At 43.5% G+C, this 22,854-nt stretch overlaps 2 protein-coding genes across 5 annotated transcripts in view; one reads left to right on the top strand and one right to left on the bottom strand.

The window, feature by feature from the left end:
* Nucleotides 1-1,904: 1,904 nt before the first annotated feature.
* Nucleotides 1,905-9,164, top strand: LOC124015949 (G-protein coupled receptor family C group 5 member D-like). Its single transcript, XM_046331440.1, has 4 exons — nt 1,905-2,206; nt 5,791-7,079; nt 7,366-7,421; nt 8,348-9,164. The coding sequence occupies exons 2-4, from the start codon at nt 5,861-5,863 to the stop codon at nt 8,444-8,446; spliced, it is 1,374 nt and encodes a 457-aa protein (XP_046187396.1). The 5' UTR covers nt 1,905-2,206; nt 5,791-5,860; the 3' UTR covers nt 8,447-9,164.
* A 770-nt stretch (nt 9,165-9,934) lies between these two features.
* The window catches only part of LOC124015950 (RNA binding protein fox-1 homolog 2-like), a 41,758-nt gene continuing 28,838 nt past the window's right edge, over nt 9,935-22,854 (bottom strand). Inside the window, exons 7-13 of one of the 4 annotated variants that reach the window (XM_046331443.1) lie at nt 17,424-17,511; nt 17,237-17,293; nt 16,960-17,104; nt 14,900-14,942; nt 13,697-13,788; nt 13,274-13,412; nt 9,935-13,150 (exon numbers count right to left, since the gene is read on the bottom strand). In XM_046331443.1, the coding sequence (XP_046187399.1) occupies nt 13,106-13,150; nt 13,274-13,412; nt 13,697-13,788; nt 14,900-14,942; nt 16,960-17,104; nt 17,237-17,293; nt 17,424-17,511 (609 nt within the window). In that variant the 3' untranslated portion in view covers nt 9,935-13,105. Of the gene's footprint in view, nt 13,151-13,273; nt 13,413-13,696; nt 13,789-14,899; nt 14,943-15,336; nt 15,383-16,959; nt 17,105-17,236; nt 17,294-17,423; nt 17,512-22,854 lie in introns of all 4 variants that reach the window. The other 3 variants (XM_046331442.1, XM_046331444.1, XM_046331441.1) reach the window with 3 other exon arrangements.

Raw genomic sequence — 22,854 nt, 5'->3', positions numbered from 1 at the left:
CTACCACAGTATTCTGCAGTGAAACGCCATCCCATCTGGTTTGCGCTTAGTGGGGCTATCATTTGTTTTTCAACAGGACAATGACCCCAAACACACCTCCAGGCTGTGTAAGGGCTATTTGACCAAGGAGATGGATGGAGTGCTGCATCAGATGACCTGGCCTCCACAATCACACGACTTCAACACAATTTGAGATGGCTTTGAATGAGTTGGACCGCAGAGTGAAGGAAAAGCAGCCAACAAGTGCTCAGTATATGTGGGAACTCCTTCAAGACTGTTGGAAAAGCATTCCTCATGAAGCTGGTTGAGAGAATGCCAAGAGTGTGCAAAGCTGTCCTCAAGGCAAAAAGTGGTTACTTTGAAGAATCTAAAATAGATTTGGATGTATTTAACACTTTTTTGTTACTACATGATTCCATGTGTTAGTTCATAGTTTTGATGTCTTCACTATTATTATACAATGTAGAACACAGTCAAAATAAAGAAAAAACCTTGAATGAGTAGGTGTGTCTAAACTTTTGACTGGTACTGTATATATTTCTCACAACCGGTTACTATGTTGGGTTTTTCCCAAACATACTGTACATGTCCTTATCTCAGAAACACATCCAACTGTCACCAGTTGAGACAACAATGTCTCATTTCCATGACATACCAACCACAAATATTGAGTAAGAATAATACAGTATGCCACTCTTGGAATATCCCAGACAATGTCCTGGGTGTTACAATCCCTTAGCACACGAAAGGATGGTGAAATCAACTCCTTTATTTCACAGTCCCCCAAAAATCTTTCTCAAAACGTCTTTGCCATTTGTGTTGCTACGTTGTATTTGTTGATGCCCTGTGTTCATAGGTCAGTCTGTGTCTGTGCTTTAATATGTATTTAGTAACTCTTGATAGTCTGCTGATACTGTATATTCTTCTTCTAGGTCCCTGAAGCTTATGGAAATCCTATACTGTGAACAGACAAACTATCCCAGCCTTTTTGTCTGTCTCTATGAAAGCTTCAGTGTTGATCCACTCTGCTCCATTTACACACACCTTACAGAACGTCCTTGCCTGTACAAACTTGATCCCAGGAGCTCAGCACGGGCTTGTTCATACAGAGACCCATTGGAAGGAATTCTCCCTCCCTGAGGGGTATCAGTGTTGTGAGGTTATGTCTAAGTGGTTACTGTTAGTCTCAGGGACAGTTAGATGAGTCAGTTGTGTTGTTCAGCCTCCTCCTTCCTCCTCCTTGGTTGTCACTAGTTACTACAGCCACAGAGTAATAAACCATGTCCATTTCTACAAAAATTAGATTTCAAACCTAACCTTAATCCTAACCACACTTGTGTCTAAACCTAACCTTAAATTAAAACCAAAAAGCACATTTTTATTTGAATGAATAGCCCATTTTGAGTTTGTGGTTGTAGTAACTAGTGGAAACCCTCCCTCTCACCTGTAACCTCTCTTTTTTTAACATAGCAACCAGCAGTGTGATTATTTATGATGACATGGCATTCTGATCCTTGCCTATGCATATCATTTCCAATCATGTGGTCAACTCTCATAGATGGATGTTCAACCTTAGCATTTCTTTAATACTGTGTGTGTGTGTGTGTGTGTGTGTGTGTGTGTGTGTGTGTGTGTGTGTGTGTGTGTGTGTGTGTGTGTGTGTGTGTGTGTGTGTGTGTGTGTGTGTGTGTGTGTGTGTGTGTGTGTGTGCGTGTGCGTGTGCGTGTGTGTGTGTGTGTGTGTGTGTGTGTGTGTGTGTGTGTGTTTACGTGCGTGTCAGTGCCTGTTCCATAGCCTCCAGGGTTTCGAGCCCCACCTCTACTTTGCTGTTTTGTGAGATACACTAAGAAAAAGAGAGTGAGAGAAGGGGAAGTCAGGGGTGGGTCAGTCCAAACTTCTCTCCTATCACTTCACCACTAGATGTAAATGTGGGTGAGGTGAAAAAAAAACATCATCTTTCATTTCCAAAATAATTTACTCCCTCTCTCATTCCTCTCTTCCTGCTTCCCTCCCTCCCTCCCTCCCTCTTGCACTGCCTGTGAAAGATATGGGAACATCTTTGAGTTAGGAGGCACGTTCATACATAGATGACTGTCTACTGATGCATCAGCTGAGAGTTTATTGCAAATCTCAAGTGGAACTACAAGTAGGATCAGAAATAACCCCCGACCACAGAGGTGGATGCACTGAAGCCTCGGGATAAAGGGTAAATCATTCATGTTACTATTCTTTGTTAGTTTGAAAGTTGTAGCTTGTTCAATTTTTTGCCACCTGTTTTGCCACAGGAAGAGTTTGATGTTTGAAAGTAAAAATGTTGCTCACAAGATTAAAAGTAAGCAGTTGAGGCAGCGATGCCCCTTCATGTCTCCTGTTGTTGGGTGACAATTAATCATTATTGTTTAGACTGTTGTTACTGTCAACCAATTCAACGACCCAATCAATGGAAAAACATTCAAAACAATTGTTTTATTCAATATTTGTTTATGTTATGTAACAAATTACCAGCCACATAAACATGTTCCTTAAATAATCAGTGAAGATAGACTTGATAGAGATGTTTTAGTGACTTTTAGAGGTTTTATCTCCTGCCCTCTGTGCAAAACGGAGTTATCCTTAAGGGTTATATAAAGTGGCCAGGGCCATATTTATCCAGCGATAAGCATATTAAATGTCATATTTGAATCTCTGACACTGAAACAAGGGCTCTGTTATGAACTAGAGGAAGTGACAATCAACTATCAGGAGGGTCTATCTCTGGCTTCTCTCTCTCACTCCCTCTCACTTCAATCTCAGTGGGTCAACCCACCTTGCATTTGTATTTCACTGTCACGCTCACTCCCTATTGCCATCTTTCCTGGTTTCACACGACTTTATGAGTTAATGTAGTCTATATTTTTCCTCTGTGGGAGAGCAGGGATGGGCAACGGGACGTCACAATTTATTTATGATTTATTACGAAATCAGTTGGGGTTTCAACTTACTGCTGCGAGTTAAAATAGTGGAATATACAAGGTGCAATTTCGAAAGATGATTGTGCATCAGCAGTTATTCTCTTGTCATATAAAGCACTGACAGTCTGTCAATTAGCCCATGCCAGCTAACATTTTTTAGATCCCCAAGTTAGTTTTGCGGCCAGCTATCTAAAAATGTCTCTCCACCCTATGGCAATATGTGTAGAATTGCAGGAAATGATCTGTAAAACAATGTGGGTACGCAGACCCCACACAGACCCGCGAGCAACTGCAACCCCTCATGATGAGTTCAGATTTTCTGTGGCCCCGACTCCCTCCAAGTTGTCCATCCCTGATGTAGAGTATCTAGAACCTGTTCCTAATTAAATCACTCCTAATTCCTCTATTCTTACCTTGTACACAAAGTTATTTCCCTGTCCTGGCATGTCTGTGGTCTGGCTGCTCCCTTCCCTCTGGCTTCTCTCTCTCTCTCTCTCTCCTTCCCCCTTTCCCGCTCTCTCTCTCTCTCTCTCTCTCTCTCTCCTTCCCCCTTTCCCGCTCTCTCTCTCTCTCTCTCTCTCTCTCTCTCTCTCTCTCTCCTCTCTCTCTCTCTCTCTCTCTCTCTCTCTCTCTCTCTCTCTCTCTCTCTCTCTCTCTCTCTCTCTCTCTCCTTCCTTCCCCCTTTCCCTCTCTCTCTCTCTCTCTCTCTCTCTCTCTCTCTCTCTCTCTCTCTCTCTCTCTCTCTCTCTCTCTCTCTCTCTCTCTCTCTCTCCTTCCCCCTTTCCCGCTCTCTCTCTCTCTCTCTCTCTCTCTCTCTCTCTCTCTCTCTCTCTCTCTCTCTCTCTCTCTCTCTCTCCCTCTCTCTCTCTCTCTCTCTCTCTCTCTCTCTCTCTCTCTCTCTCTCTCTCTCTCTCCTTCCCCCTTTCCCGCTCTCCTCTCTCTCTCTCTCTCTCTCTCTCTCTCTCTCTCTCTCTCTCTCTCTCTCTCTCTCTCTCTCTCTCTCTCTCTCTCTCCTTCCCCCTTTCCCGCTCTCTCTCTCTCTCTCTCTCTCTCTCTCTCTCTCTCTCTCTCTCTCTCTCTCTCTCTCTCTCTCTCTCTTCCCCTCCTTCCCCCTTTCCGCTCTCTCTCTCTCTCTCCTTCCCCCTTTCCCCCTCTCTCTCTCTCTCTCTCTCTCTCTCTCTCTCTCTCTCTCCTCCCTTCTTCTCTCTCTCTCTCTCTCTCTCTCTCTCTCTCTCTCTCTCTCTCTCTCTCTCTCTCTGTCTCTCTCTCTCTCTCTCCTTCCCCCTTTCCCGCTCTCTCTCTCTCTCTCTCTCTCCCCCTTTCCCTCTCTCTCTCTCTCTCTCTCTCTCTCTCTCTCTCCCTCTCTCTCTCCTTCCCCCTTTCCGCTCTCTCTCTCTCTCTCTCTCTCTCTCTCTCTCTCTCTCTCTCTCTCTCTCTCTCTCTCTCTCTCTCTCTCTCTCTCTCTCTCTCTCTCTCCTTCCCCCTTTCCCTCTCTCTCTCTCTCTCTCTCTCTCTCTCTCTCTCTCTCTCCTTCCCCCTTTCCCGCTCTCTCTCTCTCTCTCTCTCTCTCTCTCTCTCTCTCTCTCCTTCCCCCCTTTCCCCTCTCTCTCTCTCTCTCTCTCTCTCTCTCTCTCTCTCTCTCTCTCTCTCTCTCTCTCTCCTTCCCCTTTCCCGCTCTCTCTCTCTCTCTCTCTCTCTCTCCTTCCCCCTTTCCCGCTCTCTCTCTCTCTCTCCTTCCCCCTTTCCCGCTCTCTCTCTCTCTCTCTCTCTCTCTCTCTCTCTCTCCTTCCCCCTTTCCCGCTCTCTCTCTCTCTCTCTCTCTCTCTCTCTCTCTCTGTCTCTCTCTCTCTCTCTCTCTCTCCTTCCCCCTTTCCCGCTCTCTCTCTCTCTCTCTCTCTCTCTCTCTCTCTCTCTCTCTCCCCCCTTTCCCTCTCTCTCTCTCTCTCTGTCTCTCTCTCTCTCTCTCTCTCTCTCTCTCTCTCTCCTTCCCCCTTTCCTCTCTCTCTCTCTCTCTCTCTCTGTCTCTCTCTCTCTCTCTCTCTCCTTCCCCCTTTCCCGCTCTCTCTCTCTCTCTCTCTCTCTCTCTCTCTCTCTCTCTCTCTCTCTCTCCTCTCCTTCCCCCTTTCCCGCTCTCTCTCTCTCTCTCTCTCTCTCTCTCTCTCTCTCTCTCTCCTTCCCCCTCTCTCCCCCTCTCTCTCTCTCTCTCTCTCTCTCTCTCCTCTCTCTCTCTCTCTCTCTCTCTCTCTCTCTCTCTCTCCTTCCCCCTTTCCCGCTCTCTCTCTCTCTCTCTCTCTCTCTTCCCCTTTCCCTCTCTCTCTCTCTCTCTCTCTCTCTCTCTCTCTCTCTGTCTCTCTCTCTCTCTCTCTCTCTCTCTCTCTCTCTCTCTCTCTCTCTCTCTCTCTCTCTCCTTCCCCCTTTCCCGCTCTCTCTCTCTCTCTCTCTCTCTCTCTCTCTCCTTCCCCCTTTCCCGCTCTCTCTCTCTCTCTCTCTCTCTCTCTCTCTCTCTCTCTCTCTCTCTCCTTCCCCTTTCCCGCTCTCTCTCTCTCTCTCCTTCCCCCTTTCCCGCTCTCTCTCTCTCTCTCTCTCTCTCTCTCTCTCTCTCTCTCTCTCTCTCTCTCTCTCTCTCCTTCCCCCTTTCCCGCTCTCTCGCTCTCTCTCTCTCTCTCTCTCTCTCTCTCTCTCTCTCTCTCTCTCTCTCTCTCTCTCTCTCTCTGTCTCTCTCTCTCTCTCTCTTCAAAAGCACCTTAATTTATTTGATTGTCCTAAATACCGCTATGCTCTATAAATAAAGATATTCAGAGTTAAAAATACATGCTCTCATGTATGCTACTTTTTCCAGGTAGCAAAGGCCCATCTGAGCAGGGAGTATACCATCAAAACAGAAAACCAGAGAGGAAGGACACAACAACATGCAGACAAAACAAAACAAAAGGATGGTCTTTCCATTCCAGATACACAAATCTCTTTTTCTCATCCTACTATTCAATGTCCCACTTCCCAGCACATGTCAGACCACACTGAATGCTGGCACCCTCAACCAAACCATCCCTCCCAGTGCTGCCACTAGCTCTAATGCTATCCCCAATACCACCACTAACAATCCCACTGTAAAATCCACTATCAACCGAGGCACCACTTCCTTCCTCCAACGCAACTCTTCCTCAAACTCCATTTCCCAGGATGCAATCCTGGGGTGTGGGGCGGATCTGAACCCTGTGTACTCCTACCTGTGTGACCGTCAGGCGGCGTGGGGTATCGTAGTGGAGAGCCTGGCCTCACTGGGTTTTGTGGTCAGTTCAGGGCTGCTGGTGGGGCTGCTGTTCTGGACCCTATGGATGTGTGTGTCGTCCCGCCAGCGCAGGGGCATCGGGGGGAGTGTAGCTTCTATGGCTCTGTTCCTGCTCAGCACGGCGGGGGTCTTCGCCCTGACCTTTGCCTTCGTCATCCGCCTCACCACCCAGACATGCCCCACGCGCCTCTTCCTGTTCGGGGTGCTGTTCTCTCTGGCTTTCTCCTGCCTGCTGGCTCGCTGCCTGGCCCTGCTGGGCTTCTCTGTAGCCCGGGGCTGGGGGGAGGCTGGGGTGGCCCTGGCCCTCTTCACCCTCCAGGTGGTCATCGCTACAGAGTGGCTGATCATCGTGCTGCTGCGGGACGGCCAGCCCTGCCAGTACTCCCAGGGGGAGTTTGTCATGTTGCTCATCTACGTGCTGGTTCTGCTGGCCGCCGGCCTGGTCCTCTCCCTGTGCTGCCTCTGCCGCTCCTGTCTCACCTACAGCTACAGCGGAGGCAGCCACCGACAGAGCCAGGTCCAGGCCACGCTGCTCTGCCTCACCATGCTGCTGTCTGCTGCCATCTGGGTGGTGTGGATCGCCCTGCTGACCCGGGGTAACATGGAGATGGGCCGGCAGCCGCAGTGGGATGACCCGGTGCTGAGTATAGCCCTGGTGGCCAACGGCTGGGTCCTGCTGCTGGGCCACGGACTAGCCCAAGTGGTTCTCCTCTGCAGGTGGGAGGCCAGCTCCAAGGAGGGCCCCCTAGACTTTGGTGGATGGACCAGTCCCAACGCCAACCTGCCAGGGCTGGGGAGCCCGAAAGAAGGGAGGGAGAACAGAAGCTTTGAGAACGACGGTGAGGAACGGAGAAGTGAGAAACAGTACCACTGGAAAGGAGTAAAGCAGGGAAATGTACTGTACTGCATGTCTACGTTTAGTTAATCAGCAACATAACATTAGAAACACAGAAAATGGACTGGTGGTACAGTACTAATAAGTTATCATGGAAGCTACATTATATATGGACTCGCTCCAATGAATAAAACGTGACATATGAGGTTAATTACATAATCTGTCACTTTAATACTCACTGTATGGAATCTGCAGATAATTGAGTCACTGTATCGTGTTCTCTTCCCCAGGCAGAAAACAAGAGCCCGTTTTCCAATCACCATATGAGTCTGGATTCTCAATGACAGTGAGTAGGTCTCAAAATGGCTCTGGGCTTACTGGGTGATTATAGGAATGAGAATCAGCATGTTGTAACAAAGAATAACTAACAAAAATACATACTTAATCCAGTATAAGATCATGTATAGAATTGTATTTTTACAAAGACACAATTCACAAATTCTACAGCACAAGTGTAGAGTCATGTTTTAAGTGTAAAAATAACAGACTCAATAATCCATTCCTTCTGGGAATGCTATTAAGTCCAGAAGTTGTGGGCAGAGCTAGAAAGTTGGCTGTCAGAAGTATTACAATGTAAATGTACTTTTAATCCGTCTGTGTGCATATTTCAAGACGTGGCACATGGGGGTGTAGTGAGATACCCGGTGGTTTGGATGATTCTCTAACAAAAACTGAACAACATACGCACATCCAGGTACTTTACATGGATGCCTGATGAAAACGTAAGGGTTGTAACGTTGTTATAAATAAATATCACCTGGGAGCGTGAGCAGCAGTGTGCGGCATTTTCCTTTCTGTTTTCCATGGACAATTCTCTTCTCATCACTCATCTTGAAAAAACGTATACTGAAAACGTGGAAATCAATCAATTCGCCATCGTTAACACAATGGAAAAAAACCAAATGATTTATTATTTCAATATTGAAAGAGCGTGGGCTACGGAGACTTACAAAAGGGTGCAGTTTCAGGCCATGTGGAGGAAAGTAGTGGGGGTGTGTGCTAGTGGATCTGGGCAGGTGTGACGTGGTTGATGTTTGTATGATGTTGTCATTTGAATGTTTATGTCTTGTGTTGTTCATAAAAGATGAATAACTCACCTTACAAAAGAATATGACCCTTGCCATTACAAGCCATGTATATGTAATGCTGAACAACTAATTGACATTATTTACTGCACTAATGTTTTAATGTTTCACTATGTTTTTGTTTCAGGAAATAGATCCTGACAAAGATTACTCCATCCCTCGTCCTCAGACCACCAACATCAGCGAGCCCTATGATGTATACTATGGACACAGCCTTTCTGATTAAGATCGCTTTGCTTTTCACGTACACACACCCACAGACAAAGACAACCTAACAGTTTAAGATATATAAAAAACGTTACAACCGCAATAGCATCTGCTATATATGTGTATGTGACTAATACAATTTCATTTATACATGCACTCTCACATGGCCCAGAAATGGTTTGGAAGTTCAGCTACAAATGTATATGTCTTGGATAGAACCTGCATTGCAACATGATTTCCATAATTACGTGACTAAGGCTCAATTGATTAATGACATTTTTCTTTACTCAGGCTGGATCCAGATAGAATGAGCTTACTGAATCTGAGCTAATGTGACAAGAGTGTTTTTGCAACATGCTACTTGAAAACACCAGAGACAGTGTCTAATAGTCTCAGGCAGGAGGAGGCGTGAATGTGTCTGTATCAGGGTGCCAAACTGCAGGGAGGGCAGGGGCAGCGCCAGGCATGTGTGAAGAAGAGACAGGACCTGGTAGCGATAAAATAGACCCTTGTCACCATGTCTTAACATCTTGCACACATGACTGTAAGTCGCTTTGGATAAAAGCGTCTGCTAAATGGCATATATTATTATTATTATTATTATCTTACGTAAAGGTGGATGCCATTTTAAAAAAAAATGTACATCCCACTTTATAAACACATGTTTATGCATATAAATACATGCTATGCATATTGTGACGTTTGAAAGTGTTATTAAAATGGAATGTTAAAAGGTATTTTTGTTAGTCATATCTAACAGCAGAGGGCTGATTCATTCTCACAAAAAGAAGCACAAGCTAGACTGAGTGGTACTACTGTTTTCACCACTAGATGACACTGTACAAGATGTGAATTATTGTTGGTGGGATTCAATTTACCTCAATGTTCATACCATTATTGAGCCACCAAATGTAAACAAATGCATTCCATCATGTCATTTCCCCATGCAAATAGCAGTTTACTGATATTAATGATAGATCTGTAGCGCTCCAGGAATAACATGAGAGCAATATAACGTTCTACTCTGCCTGCCTATAGCCATCATGGCCATCTCGTAATGGGCAAGTCTGTCGGGTCAATACCTCAATAATTCAGTGGATCCATGTGCTTTATTGTTTCACTGATCAAACAGCCCTCAATGTAATCATTTCACTTAGTCCTACTTCAATCATCTGGAAGTGCATGTCATCAAATTGGCAATTAGCCTCTTGTGCATTAGAGCAATTAACAGGGATATGAGATTTCCTCCAAGCTCAACCCAGACATTCACATTCATTAACTTTAGACACAATGGTTAGTTAGACACAATGATTAGACACAATGATTGGCTCGGGAAAATTGGCTACTTTAGAGTTCAAGTTGGCATAGTTTCCTCCAGCTCTACTACTAGTGAACAATAGGTATGAACTGTGACCAAGCCATACCCTATGATTACAGAAAAATAATCAATGGCAACTAAATCTATCAAAACATTTTACCCAAATAAGTAGTTGAGAAAAGAAGAGTATAAAAACCAAACCGTTTATTATGTACATTCAATAACAATGACAGGAAATAGAAGGCAAACATGAAGATGGAAAAAAATGAAAAGAAATACACAAGTCACTTGAAGAAAATAAAAACAATATCACTTGGATCAATGAGCTTAGCAATGCACATGTGAAAACAAAAAAGTCACATGCAATTCCAACTCATATGAAATCCCGGTCCAACAACTCCCACTAGGTTGACTTCAGCACAGTGCAGGGGTAAGAGACACACCGCTGGGTCTAAGGTGATCACAGCAGCCGTGAGAGGGCACATGGGAGTCTCCACTGCTGGGTAACAAGTGGAGGGTTATGGAGGGATGGTCAGTTGCTGTGCCATAGAGCAGTCTTGTGCTACAATGCAAGGCATTGGAAACAACAGTTCAGTCTGTGCTGGCCTGCTGTGTGCATGGTGGGACAACATCATTGGTTTACTTAACATACTTCAAAAGAAAAACTGCAGGGGTCCAACATTCCTAATTCAAATTGAACTAAGGGATATAACTGGTAATTCAAATGATACCATGACCACAGAAGAACATAGATAACCCAGGCATAAACTTAACAAAACAAGCAGTATTTTACATAATATTCCCCCCAAACTAGAAACAAACTCAAATGGACTATGTTGAAAAGCCTCTCAATCCTGCCTTCATATTTCACATAACCTCCTTTCCATAGAAATTGTTTTGATTCATGCAACAAATGAAATGACTTTTGACCCTGTCCTTCTCACAAAAACATGCATACTGATACTTTTAATACTTTTTAAGAGAAGTTCAAAATTCTTATTGTCACGATATCATGGCATAAATACTCAACAGAATAACTAATGTGGCTGTCTGCATCCCTGCCGGCCTGATAACACAGCCAGTAACATGGTAATCATCATGTCAACAGAATAACTAATGTGGCTGTCTGCATCCCTGCCGGGCCTGATAACACAGCTAGTAACATGGTAATCATCATGTCAACAGGTGGTTTATGGCTCAGCTCTCTACCTGGGTCCTCCACCCTACAACTGTTCCTGAACTACACACTGACTCCCAACTAGAAAAAGGAGGATGTGGGGCTCTTTAAAATGGTGTGGAATAGAACACTTTGTTTCACCATCACACTCACTCTAGTCTGACATTTATTCTGTATCAAAATGCCAAATTCCCCTCTCAAGTCTACTGTGGACTCCTAAATGTTATATTTAACCCAACATTTTCCACTGATTTATCTGCCTGGGACCACTTCATCCAATCCCCTTGGCACGTTCAGCAGCCCCGTTTTAAAAGACCAACTGTGACAGTTCCCAAATGTATTTTGGGGATTTTAAGTCTGTTAATCTGTTGCTATAAAATGATGTAAATAAATTCATGTTTGCCCCCATCTTCCCTCTCCACTTCTCAGATAACATGTTCTAGGACACGGTGCTTTTAAAACACCACCATCAGCAAACTGAAAGGGAGCACTTTGAACCCACCATAAAATAGAAAAAGAGCTAAAATAACAGCAAGAACAATCAGAAAAAGTATAATAAATGTGTACACTTGACCAACAAATGTGCTTTTAGAGAATCTTTGGAACCAAAAGACAAACAATAGCAATAACATATTCAGAGTATATGGAGATACATAATAGGTCAAAGACTATTTATATATTTTTGTTGGTCACTTCCTGTACCTTAAAGTAGCATTGAGGCAGTGACTTTAATACATACTGGACTAGAACATTCCCAAAGACTTAGGAGGAAGAATGCATTGGGTGAACATTACGTTGTTTCACTTCCCGGGTGTCTGTATTTGTGTCAACTTGACACAAAATATATATTAAAAATGGTGAAACCAAAAGTAACATCAACTTGCAGTGTTTGTAACTCGCATGTTTTCTACCATCTGGTTTGTTCCCTCAAACCCCTAAGAATTCCATTCTTATCTGTGAATGGCTGGGTCCAGCTTGCATGGCCGGTTTCTACAGCATGTTAGCTATGCCCAAACACTTTCAATGTTTTCACCCCGTTCAGTCACCATTCTGATGCTACACCTGGAATGTCATATAGTCTAGTAAGGAGAACATGTACACAGAGTTGTGTTGAGCAGGCATGAGTTGTACAATATTCTCAAAAGGAAAAATGAAGACAATGTAGGTATATAATAGTAAGGATACATGATACAGATCAAAAGACGTGTCATTATAGTTTCAACTACAGTAAGAATCATAATCAGAATACTTAGACCAGCAATAACAGTATTAATCAACTGGAAAATGGGAAAATTATGATGATAGTGGATGTAATTTCATTGCATCCACATTATATAATAACTTTAAGCAATGCTTTTTTTCATAGATAATTATAGAAAATAAAAACTGAGGTAATGCAGAACAAAAACAAGTAATTTTGTTTATTTTTCCTTGTCATTTTCACACCATTTATCGTTTTGTTGTCCTTTACAGTTGGGTTGGTGGTGTAATGTAAAGGTAGACTGTTTGGATTTCTCTAATTATTTTCCGAGCAACAGCTGTTACCTAGATTTAACTGCGTCGTCGCTCAGCTTTTGTAGTTCAGATTATGGACTTTTTGCCACTTTTGCTTTTCTTCGTGTCATTCACCTTTTAGTTGAACAGGTTCTTTAGAAAAACAACTCGGATGTGTTCCATTGTTTAACTGATGGGATTCCTCCACTGGGCAGGTTGTCAATGTAGTGTTTCATATAAAGGACCTAAGATTTCACGCTAGTGATGGCCTACTTTTAGGTCGTACTAACACATTGAGCTGTGTACATATGGGTGCATTTTACATTTGAGTATTATTACCACAGACTATCAGGAGCAAAGGTTTGTAGTGATGTAGTGTAAAAAGTTACTGGTGGGCAGCAATTTCTCCATTCATGTCCAATAGTGTTTTTTATGGAACCATTCTTGTTCTTCCCACAGTTGTCTTCAATTATTGATGCCAGTCTTGAAATTCATAGGCAGTTCATTCGTTCATTACTATGTCACTGAGTGTGACCGTTGAAGCAAGCCGAGTTACAGTTGAGTTTATCTTGAGTGGATGACCTTTTTCCAAAACACATGGGTTAATACTACCACCCGTAGAAAATGGAGGGGAGCTCTTTCCAAATGAAGAGGTTCAGAAATGTGGAATTCCGTGGTGCGAGTGCTGTTTAGTACGGCGCAAACCTACTGTATCCAGCCCGATATAAACTAGCCTGGAGGAGAGAGAAAGGGAGAGAGATAAAGATAAATTAGAAATAAGGAAAGGAGGATGTATCTGTTTTTAAACAACAGACAGCAGTGAAAAAGACGTGCGAGGAGTAAATAACTACATTTACATAAAGTGAAGATAACTCAGTTTCCAGCCTGTTGTTGTAGTGTTGCGGCTGGGGGGCTCTTACCATGGCACCGACTCCATAGGCAGCTGCAGCAGGACCTAGAGCGTGGTAGGGATCTGTAGTGTACACTCGCCCATAACTGTCCCAGAGGAATACCAACACATATGTATTTCAGCTGCACATAGTTACAGTGAGAATATAACACACACCTTGCACCGACTCATAAATAGGCTGAGATATTACAAATCACACAAAAGATTTGTAAGATCACATGCATCATAAATACCCACCAAAGAAAACACAACTAAAATCATTTCTACTATGAGTCATAGCCTTGCATGTTATTGTGTAAAAGTCTGGCCACATTATTGCATTTCGAGGCTGCTGCTTTTTGAGTCCTCAGACGATCCTCCTCATTCTTACCTGTCACTGTAAGCAGCAGCTGCCGCGGCAGCAGTTGCCCCGGTTACAGCGGTAGGCTGAGCAAAGCGATAGGCAGCGGCAGGATAGCCTCCCTGGGAGACAGAGGGACAAATGGAGGTTATTACCATGGTACAGCTGAGGTAGACAGGATCATTACCGAGGCAGAGTTGTGTAAGTGCAGGGTGAGTTAAAGAATCACACAGTACAACAAGTTTAGAACATTTGTGGTTAAAGATTGAAGTATTAACAAATGTAAAAACAAATCATGATAATTACACTGGAGGTTGTTGACAATCGGTCAATAATGCAGCATATCAACGATTCAGAATTATCGAGAAAGATAAGTAACATTTACACGAACCATCCATATTATCATTGTGATCTCTCATATGCATATAAGACAGAGAGAGAGGGGGAAAATAGAGATGCCACACTCAAAACACACTCACAGTGTCACCTCCTGGCATTGAGACAGCATGCTTGCCCCGATTCAATGCAAATCTATTTGAACACACCACTGCATTTGGACCTAATCATACAGAACACAACCCCGAGCATTCCCCTGGAAACCTGCAGTACAACTAGTGACAGGACAGAGGGAGGGGGGCTGTGAGAGAAGGTAAGGGGGAGAGAGAAACGGTAGACCTATGCCTGTAGAGCATGCAGACGTAGATCAGCATGCTTCAGAGAAGAGTCCAGACCGGGAAGGGGTTGGGGACAGGCTTTAGTAATACGAAACCGTGTTCTCCTCGTCTTTATTTTCAGCCCCACGGGGCACTGCTGCTACACAGAGAGAGTATCTTCCAGCTCATCTCTGTACCTGTTCCAGTTATGGATGTTACTCAGCATAACGGATGTGGTAACTTCCAATCAGAAGAAATGGTGCTGGGAACATTGGTGTTCGTATGAAATAAGAGGCTCTCTGCCAGTGACTTCAAGACAAATACAACTGCTGCCTTTCATGTGATCTCTGCCAGCAGTCTACCTTTCAGGGACCAGGTTCTCTTTGAACAAACTGGCAAAAACACACGCTGTTTAGTAGCTTAGTAACAAACCCCTTCCCCACAATCCACCTGTGCAGATGTCAGTGAGTTAGTAGGAAAATGAAAAGCAAGTTACCGTTTCAAAACAAAACAACATCAAAAGATCATAAATCACCAGAGGGATAATAAAAATACACACTGTGTTTGGTAATGACCCTACCTGAGGCAATCTGCTACTAATGACAGAGTCCTGAAACACTATTCTATAGAGAGAACAGAAACAGCCATTGTCAACCTGGACACACGCACGCACACACACTGACAGACACGCGCCCGGACACAAGCGCACACAGAGCGGCCCGGCTACCCATGTTGGAACCCCGTGTTACAACACCAGACTACAACACCCTCTGTTACAGTCTGTCTTCTGGGAAAACTCAGACCCACAGGTGTGACCCCAGGCAGCGGTGGAATGGTAAAGTACAGAGTGTAACTATTAGCATAATTCAACATAGGAGCTGTGTGCATGAAACAGTCAGGTTTTTTTCAGTCACATTTGGGCAGCTCTGTGCAGCGTAATTAATTATGCACATGCAGAAACGCACAGAGAGAAAGGAGAGAGTCGTGAGGGAGTGTGAGGAGTGGGAATTTACTTACGTATAAGTCTGCAGCTCCATAAAACCCACCATCCTGATACACCACGCTACGAGAGAAAGTCAGACAGAGGAGATGGCAGACAGAGGAGATGGCAGGTGAAGAGAGGGGTGGAGGGAGGAGATAGGGAGGGACAAAGGAGGGAGGAGCAGAGGAGATGGCAGACAGAGGAGATGGCAGGTGAAGAGAGGGGTGGAGGGAGGAGATAGGGAGGGACAAAGGAGGGAGGAGCAGAGGAGATGGCAGACAGGAGGAGATGGCAGACAAGAGGAGATGGCAGGTGAAGAGATGGGTGGGGGGAGGAGATAGGGAGGGACAAAGGAGGGAGGAGCAGAGGAGATGGCAGACAGAGGAGATGGCAGACAGGAGATGGCAGACAAGAGGAGATGGCAGGTGAAGAGGGGTGAAGAGAGGGGTGGAGGGAGGAGATAGGGAGGGACAAAGGAGGGAGGAGCAGAGGAGATGGCAGACAGGAGATGGCAGACAGAGGAGATGGCAGACAGAGGAGATGGCAGACAGAGGAGATGGCAGGTGAAGAGAGGGGTGGAGGGAGGAGATAGGGAGGGACAATGGAGGGAGGAGCAGAGGAGATGGCAGACAGAGGAGATGGCAGACAGAGGAGATGGCAGGTGAAGAGAGGGGTGAAGAGAGGGGTGGAGGGAGGAGATAGGGAGGGACAATGGAGGGAGGAGCAGAGGAGATGGCAGACAGGAGATGGCAGACAGAGGAGATGGCAGACAGAGGAGATGGCAGGTGAAGAGAGGGGTGGAGGGAGGAGATAGGGAGGGACAATGGAGGGAGGAGGGAGGGACAATGGAGGGAGGAGCAGAGGAGATGGCAGACAGTGGAGATGGCAGACAGTAGAGATGAAAGGGTCAGTGTTTACAGTGAGATGGTCCAAGACCCGAGTGGCAGGAATGAAAGCCAGTGTGGAGGAAAGTAAACAGGGAGATGATTGAGGGGAAAAGTGAACACACAAGGAGAGAGATAGAACAATTATTTCACACACATGCAGCATGCAGAGGAAATACACTACCATTTATTTATTCCATTACTGCTGAACCAAGTGGTATTATCAACATGAATGTATTATAGGGTACCATCCTCTATCAGCATCCCCCAGGGAGAGGGAACAGAGGCCCATTTACATTGACAAGGTCCTGGACAGACAGAGGACAAATCAGCCAGTCGTTTGTTTGAAGTCAGGCAGTAGTGGATTAAATATGGAAGAGCCATTTCCTGCAGCACTAGTTAAAAATAAAAAAAAATCCAGAATATTGCAGTTGCATCTCCAGAATATTGCAGTCCACAGCAGTTGCATCCCCATTAACCAATTGGCACAGCCCAGCAACATGCAACACAGTACAGTTTCTCTGTGAGTCAATCTAGTGGAATTATTGGAACATAGAAAAATAGGAAGAAAATGTGTCTGGTGTTTGTGTGCAGTGTGACGCAGAGGATCAAATGATTGTTCTGCTCAGAGAGAGTTTGTGTCTATACTACAAACTAATGACATTACACTTATTGGTATTTATAGTAAAGTCCTGAATTTAGTAAAGGAACGTATATAAACATCATGTTAAGTGTGTCCATTCAGAGGATGGATTGTGTAGTTGAATCCCTTACCCAGGGTAGGCAGGGAGGGCAGGCTGCGGCACCGCCGCACGCACAGCGCCGTACACTGGCCTTCCCCGACCCCTAAGGTGAGCACCACGGAACGCAGCTGCCGTGGAGGCTGCCGCTGCCGCAGACGGGTAGGGGAACCCCGGAACTGAGGGAGAGGGAAGGAGAGAGAGGGTATGAACATCCAATGCCTGGGGGTACTATGAATTAGGGATGCTTAAATGAAGTCAGATTTGGGTGAAATGAAGGGCATGAAATCTAAGAGGAAGACGAGGTTTACCTGCATAGAGCTCTGGTCCGTACATGGCCTGCACCATTGGGCTTAGCTTCCACCCTGCTGAGAAGCAGAGAGAAGGCAGAAACAGGAGGGTTTCATATAGATAGGGGATACACAGGGAGATGGGCAGCTGACTAACAGTTAGTTAGGGATCATAATGAGGCTAATGGAGTAGTTTGCATCTGGTTACCATATGGCAGGGTGCTAAGGGCCTCTCCGTTGGGGTAGGGGCTGACCATCTTCTTATTGGTCATCACCCTGGCCGTGGCATTGTTAACCTGGGGAGTGGGAGGAGGGACAGTGAGCACAACGTTTGGCCCGTTCTATTCAATTGAGGAAACACACACAAACACTGACACAAAAGACAATCACACAAGTGGACCATTATTAGACATTTACACGTGATAGCAATTGCTTGAAATAAAGCATATCTAACTCTGACTGTGTGAATAATGCAATGGTAATAACACTCCTGCTGTCCAAGGTCAACAGACCATTTGCCAAGAAGATGGTGATTGTGTGTACACATACAGGGAGGCCACAGTTACAGTCTGCTCCCCATTCACCATCGCTGGATCATTCACATCAATACGGTGCTGGGTTTGATGCATCACATCGTTAACTCCTCCCTGCCAGGCTGCCTCCTCCTCAGCCAGTTATACGACAGCTGACAACATCGCTTATGATGAAGTAGGCTCTGCTCTCCCTGGCGGTGTTTGTGTGCGCGTGTGTACATGAGTGGGTGGAGGATTGTTAGGGGGGAATCTTAGTCATGCAATTAAAGTGTTCTGCCCAAGAGGAGTGTAATCGATGACTCACTGTGGAGACAACTAGCTACACTGAGGGCCAGTGGTTGAGCCCAGCGGTGAGAGGAAGAGAGATTTATAGGTAAGAGAAGAAAGGAAGAGATAAGGTGGAGGAGAAGAGCTGGGATACGTGGCACTGCAGGAGAATAATAATATGTGTTTGCAGTATGCAGGTGTGTGAACAAAGACGGGTATTTCTGTCTAGTGCTGCGCCCGGCTGTTGAATCAAGATGGCTGCTAGCTAGGCTAATCCCCCCACTGAACTTCAAAGGGCCATATTAGGCTCCCTTAATCGTTATCCATTGCCTTTGATGGGGTTTATGAGAATGACTGTTGTGTCGTGCAATTTCACAGTTTCAGTGTGCCGTCGCACCATGTCAAACTTTGTTGTGAGCTACTAATGACCTATTGGCCAATTGGAGAGCTTTGAGACTTCTATGTGACGAAGTTCCACTTAGAAGGCCATTATGGATTCAGCCACCTTCAACACCCCACTAGTCATACTCTATCACTGCAGCCCTCATTCAAATGGAAATGACAATTACCTCCTTTTCCTTCATTGCAAATGAGATGGTCAGCCTTGAATGATTCAATTAGCTGACATAATTGTCCCTGTGAGTGAAGACACTAAAATAAAACGAATAAATCAGCCTAATGAATCAGATTAATGCTGATAATCTTTTTACATCACAGCATTCATATCAGGGTCATTTATAAATGACTATTTTGGGTGTGATAACTGGGCAATGATGCATTTCCTTATGTATAGTTAGTGGTGTGTCAATACCAGGGGAGGTAATGCAATTTGATCGATCTCACCGAGAGGTAAACATGCAAATCAAACAGAGACCAGTGAGAAACACATCTGCATGGGTTAATATTAAACATTCAACCCCATCCCAACTTAGGACACAAGCCCACAGCAGTACCAATAGAACTGGACCAAAGTAACCCAAACCGCCCCCAAATGAAACCAAACTTGTTGGGGTTAACCTAAAAAGAAATCAACATCAATACATAAAAAGGGGGAGAGAGAGGGGTGCAAAAAACATTTGTTGGACAAAATTAATAATTTTATAAGACATAAATTATACGCAGCCAAATATGGGCGCATCACATGACCAAGAGTGAGAATAAAGAACCAAAAAATGTAATTCAGCCAATCAGCAAGCGTCGGATGCAGCATAGAGACCAATCAAAACAATCGCAGCACTCCCATATCAAACGCATACAGAGACAGATGGGACAGGTAAGGAGTTCAGGAGAGGGATGCAGGTGAGAAAGAGAGAGAGATAGATACAGAGCCAGTCCACATACAGAAACAGGGAAACACAAAGATGGCGTAAGGAAGAGAGAGACGTCGTCTACAAAAGCAACAACAAAAATCAACAATTATTTTTCAAAAACAAAAATAACAAATACCAAGGTGCGTCATTCAAAAAAAGCAATTAGATTCTGTGACCATTCTCCCAAAAATCTCACTAAGTTATATGTGGAGGAATAGAGAGACAGAGCACCAACGGATGGAGGGAAGAGAGAAGAGAAGAGCAATCCTCATACCCCAAAAAAAGAGAGAAATAAAATCATACGAGACACTGCCAGGCATTATTACTGTGTGTCACGAACTAAGACCATTACACAAACTAATACACACACACACACCATTCAATAAAGGAAAACCAAACCAAAGAGATGTTAAAAAAGGACAGCAAAAGACAGACCAAAGGATCAACCAGTTAATCCCAATGTGTTTATATATAGTTATCTTTCAGAAGTTAGGCTCCTCTATAAAGGAATTCATACATTCTGTTCTGTGTGCTTTAACTCCTGGTTGTTAATCCCATTACTACACTCACTACAGAGAGGTGAGTTATTGCTGTTAGAAACTTTATTGATTGAGTATTCTCTTGAAGTGCATTCCATAAGATGCCCTGCTACTGCTCACAATTTGAACATCAAAATTCCTCAAGCTTCAAGAGCAACACGATTAACGCTGCTTATCATTGTGAAGAGAACATATGGACAGATGGATGAGCTATCTTTTCTAAACAATTGCAATTTCACCTACTCCTGTAACAGATATACTTACAATGACTGCTGAATGGACATAGATCTTGTACCTTTTGTTAATGCAGGGGCATAGCCAGAAATTGGTGGGTGGGCCTGCAGAAATTTGGATTGGCCAACAGGACCAATCTGATTGGTTGGGTCTGGCAGGGCCTGGCTCTCCAGTGGGTGGGCCTGTGTCCACCCCACAAATGCCTGTGCCCCTGTGTTAATCTATCGGTTTCCATGAGTGATTCTCCCTGAAGTTTCAAAATGTGAAATACATAAGCATATACACTTTAGCTCAGAATACGTTCACATTTAGAACACAGAAAAACACATAGAATTAGGGTTTAGATTACTAGAATTGACATTCATATTTTTATGATAGGATAAAGGTGAGCCATTTTGGTCAGGGAGTTGGTCAATTGTGGTTTGCCAATGCTGTGATAAGATGATGTAAAACAGGGCTGGGAAACTGGTGGCCCTCGGATATACTTGTATTTTTATTGGGGGGGGGGGGGGGTAACTCAGTCGGGGTCACAACTTACTATTGCGAAGCAGAATACACAAGATGCAATTTCAAAATGTTGTGCATCAACTGTTTTCATCTTCCGTCAGTCAAATTAGCCCATGTCAGCTAACATTTTCTATATTGGTCAATTATTCTAGCAGCCAGTTATCCAAACTTATCGTAATCAAGGTCGAATTAGAGCCCGGGGTCCCCATTGATTTTGCTAGTCAGTCTCACAGGTATTATATTAAAAACTGTAAAAATCGCTCTCTACCTTATGGCAAAACGTGTAGAAATGCACATAATTAACTTTAACACTAAAAAGGATGGCATGAAATTTTTCTAAAATTGGAAAATCTTCTCCCCACCCCATTGCGCGTAAAAAAAATTTTTAAATGCAGTAAACTAGCTCTTAAAGAGCAACATTTTATCTCTACCCCACGGTGCCCATCCCTGACATAAAATAATGAATTTATCTGCCCTGTATGTTTGTTAGCTAGCAATCCAGCCAGTTTTAGAGGAATGTTCCCATAGATTTTTGTATTTTTATTAACTGCCAATATGCCAACATTCCATTCGATCAATGCAGTCAATCCACAGCCATACACTGGCTGAAATCAGTTGATAGGATATAGACAAGTTGGAAATACAACAAGTACTGATATTATATCATAAAAGAGCACTCAACTGCCCATGAAAACAAACATTTTTAACATGTATGGTTTACATACATATATTTTAGATGAGATTTATACAGAAAATTGGTATAAACCTTTAAACTGTATTTCTAATTATATCACAATATTTTAGGTTAAAAATAATTGATTACACAATTTCTGATATATCACATGCATTACTTTAATTAATTACTATTAATTCCAATTAGACTGGATTGGATTTCTCCCTGACCAATATGGCAGCCATTTTAACCCCATTCTAGAACTTTGAGGGCTTATGAAATTGCCCCTCTAGTAATTGAATAGGATCTCTATGGAAAAACACACCATGTTGTAGGAAGCAATACTGTGTTTTAAGCATGTCCATAGAATTACCATTCTATGTGCAAGTGCAAGTTCAACTTGATTGAGTTGATTCATTATTGTACCTTCTAAATCAGCATAACTGATGGGACGTGTTTGAAAATGGTAACTGTCATTTCTGTACTACTTTCTGTGTGCCTGAAAGCAGACATTTTGTGCATTAGGATTTAAAACTGCAGTATGTAACTATTTGAGCGACCCGACCAAATTCATGTTCGCAGGCAATATTAAGTAGGGAAATTGTGTCACTTCTCTTGCGTTCAGTGCAAGCAGACTCAGGGTATATGCCCCACGAGGGGCATATACCCTGACTCTGTAATTGCAAACAAAGGTTTCTGTACCAAGTATTAAGTTCTGCTTTTCTGATGTATCAAATACTTTTGTCATGCAATAAAATGCAAATGAATTACTTAAAAATCATACAATGTGATTTTCTGGATTTTTGTTTTAGATTCCATCTCTCACAGTTGAAGTGTACCTGTGATAAAAATTACAGACCTCTACATGCTTTGTAAGTAGGAAAGCCTGCAAAATCGGGAGTATCAAATACTTGTTCAACCCCCCTGTATATGAAATACAAATGGTATAGAGAGAAATGGTCAACGCGTCATAATTCCTATAATAACCACCAGCGTTCATATGTTTTCATGTTCTGGGCGAGGAACTTAAACGTTAGCTTTTTTTACATGGCACATATTGCACTTTTACTTTCTTCTCCAACACTGTGTTTTTGCATTATTTAAATCAAATTGAACATGTTTCATTATTTATTTGAGACTAAATAGATTTTATGTATTATATTAAGTTAAAATAAGTGTTCATTCAGTATTGTTGTAATTGTCACTATTACATCTATCTATCTATCTATCTATCTATATATATATATATATATATATATATATATATAAAAATGGTACAATGACACTCTACACTACAGGTCTGTCAAATAAACAGAAAATTAGGCTATAACTATTAGACTTTCAGCAACCAGGAAATGGCAAAGCGATTTCTGCATATTGCACCTTTACACAGGCCCTTCCATGAATCTGAAACCCGCCCAACACTAGAGACAAAGAAAAGTTATAATGACAGATGTATTTTCCCCTTAACTAACACTGACTGAAGCAGCTGAAAGGATGATAAGACAATTGAACAGGAGCTTCCCAGAGAGCCCTGGGTTATCTTCATTACTGGGGATAACAATTCATTAGGAAA

The sequence above is a fragment of the Oncorhynchus gorbuscha genome, linkage group LG26, assembly GCF_021184085.1.
Source record: "Oncorhynchus gorbuscha isolate QuinsamMale2020 ecotype Even-year linkage group LG26, OgorEven_v1.0, whole genome shotgun sequence".
Taxonomy (NCBI): domain Eukaryota; kingdom Metazoa; phylum Chordata; class Actinopteri; order Salmoniformes; family Salmonidae; genus Oncorhynchus; species Oncorhynchus gorbuscha.
This window is presented reverse-complemented; position numbering and strand designations above follow the sequence as displayed.